The sequence below is a fragment of the Arachis ipaensis genome, chromosome B09 (assembly GCF_000816755.2).
Source record: "Arachis ipaensis cultivar K30076 chromosome B09, Araip1.1, whole genome shotgun sequence".
Taxonomy (NCBI): domain Eukaryota; kingdom Viridiplantae; phylum Streptophyta; class Magnoliopsida; order Fabales; family Fabaceae; genus Arachis; species Arachis ipaensis.
Window position 1 is genome coordinate 29,116,127 of NC_029793.2, and position 2,825 is coordinate 29,118,951.

A 2,825-nucleotide genomic window follows, 5' to 3' on the forward strand; every position below is an offset into this window, starting at 1 on the left:
TTTAAGATAATGACGACTGAAAGTCATAAATTATATTATATTAAATTATAAATTATAGTTTTTTTTCTAATTTTTAAGTGAGTAAATATTTAAATATAAATAAAAAAACAAAGTGTTTATTTAATAAATTAGAGGATAATTTAAATTTTTAAGAATTTTTTTATAGAAAATTACATATCAAATTTATCAAGCAATGAACTTTACTTTTACTTCTTAGCTTCCAATCAAAAGCAATATTAGATAGTAAATTAGATTTCTTTTATTCCAGAGCATGAGAACCATCAATCATACGATTCTTCCTTAAATTACAGAGGAGTGCTAGGGCCAGCAACTTTTGTGTTTTGTAACTATCAATTGGTCATCAATAGTGTTTTTAAATTTTAATGGTGTGAGATTACATCCAATGATGAGAGATCACTCACTTTTCTTTTGATGGTTAAGTGCTGGCCACAAAACACAAAAGTTGCTGGCCCTAGACTTTCTCTTATATAAATATAGCTGCATTACAAGGCACATCGGTTCTCACACACAGCTTATAACTAACTAATCAAGATTTAGAAAGAACTTTAAATTACTAAAACAAAGATAGTAAGTAGTTAACCAGCAACTTATTGAATCCAACACCGTATCTAATAATCATAACTAGAACTTAATTAGCACCATCATTTTAAATCATCAAATCAAACCTCTTTGACTTGAACAGCAGTTGCAGCAGCAGCAGCAGCGGCAGCTCCTTCTTTAACTTCACTCCCCTTCTCCTTCTTCTCCTCCTTAACTTTCTCTTCGACTTCGAAGGCGGAAGCCGGAAATGACCGGGATAGCCCTGACGAGATCTGGAAAGTGATCTTTCCGGTCGGTGGGTTATCGACATAGATATCAGTGAGTGTGAGCCAAAGAAGAAGCTCCTTGGTCTTGACACCAGTGAGCTTCTTGATCTTCCCAACCTCAACATACGCAGTGACCTCAGGGGCATAACTCACAAGCTTCCCAATCTTCTCGAACTTGTGTGTTGAGCTCTTTTTCTGCTTCAGCCACACGAACCCACTCTCCTTTTCGTACCCACACTCCTCCATGTCCTTCAATGGAAGTAACCCATTGGGTAACCCTACTTCCTTCAGGAGAAGCTGTGTTTTCTCTTGGCACAGTTCATCTCCTCGGTACACCTCTGATTTGGCCTTGATCTCTTCGGTCACTAGAGACATTATTATCTTTTTTTGGTTGTTTGCTACGTTTTGGTGTTTGATTATTTCAAGGGAGATATAGAGGTTAATATATAGTTTTGAATCAATGGCATTGCCCTTACTATGTCCCATTAACTTGCTTAGATGCCATTGTCATTCATAAATGCGCGTAATCGGTAGCTCGCGCAATATTAAGTTACAATAAATTTGATGGTGCTACGATTATGTACGGTATAGAGATAAGTAGGGGTGGAATTAGGTTAAATTTTAAGAAGGAACTAAAAATTATTTCACAATAAAATGAAGATTGCAATAAAAATTTTAGAGGAAAATAAATTGAAAATTACATATAATCTATTAAAAAAATTGACAATAAGTTAGTATGATTTATCCTAAATTTGATTAAATTATTTTTCTCCTTTTGATTTTAATAGGGTGAGCACGGGTAGCGGGTACCCGATTATCCGTCCGAACCCGAACCGAACCAATTAAATTGGTTCTTAAACCAACGGGTAATCGAGTCTAATTCGAACCAAATCGATGGCTTTTGTTAGTGATTGGTTCGGGTATCGATTTTGGAGATGCGGAACCCGAACCAACCCGTGAACTCGATCATATATTAATTAAATAAAAAAATAAAAAAATATATATGACTTTTTCATTAGACAATGATTATTCATTATTAATATGTTTGGATTTTAATGAGTTCAGTTTTTAATGTATTTGATGTTTAACATGTTTGGATTATTTCTATTGATGTTACATGTTTATTGTACTTGTTGAATTTTTAAGATAAAAATTTAGTTTTTCTTTATGAATTTCAAAATCATCGGGTACCCAATTACCCGAACCGAACCAATTCGTTCTTAATCGGTTTGGTTTGATTCGGATACATATATAAAAAAATACAAATCCGAACCAAACCGAACCAATTATATTTTGATCGGTTCGATTCTAATTTTACCATAAATCCAAACCAAACCGACCCGTGCTCACCCCTAGATTTTAAGTGATATTTGTATTTGTATGCTAATGATGTGTAGATCCTAACAAAAATTTGGGTCACAATTACTATAGAAAACTTTTTGTTTTTTTGTTCGTGAAAAACTCAAAACGTCCATAAATTTATTGATAAATGAATAAAATTAATTTTATACTTACTAAAAATGAATAAGCTATTAATTTTATCCATGAATTAAAGTTTGAAATGTTAAGATATTAACCAATGAATAAAATTAATTTTCAGATTTTTTTACACAAAGTTTAAATTATCTTTCATAAACATAAAACTAATTTCATTAACTTATACATAAAATTTAATTTATCACTATTCTAAATTTTCATTAACAAAAAAGGTTGTATATTCTAAACTTCAACTTTCTAAATTTAAACCAGAATTTCTCTCTAGCTAAGGTATTAATAGTGCTAGATGCTAAGGAAACGTGTGGCATAGAGTTTAGGGTACGAGTAGTTAGACTTAGACATTATGATTTAGGATTTTAGGGTATCCCCGTTAGGATATAAGTACAACCATACAGATGGGCCACACAACTACACAAGTCAAGTTCGAATTAGTCAGAGACTCAGTGTGTTAGACAGCTGGCGGATAACCCGAAGAAAAATTAGATTATAGGTTTTACTGGT

The 2,825-nt window shown here is 32.5% G+C and overlaps 1 protein-coding gene across 1 annotated transcript; it reads right to left on the reverse strand.

Annotated features, from left to right (window-relative positions):
- LOC107619464 lies at window positions 237-1,312 on the reverse strand. The gene has a single exon (XM_021111437.1). It carries the CDS (start codon window positions 1,200-1,202, stop codon window positions 681-683), a length of 522 nt encoding a protein of 173 aa, XP_020967096.1. The 5' UTR covers window positions 1,203-1,312; the 3' UTR covers window positions 237-680.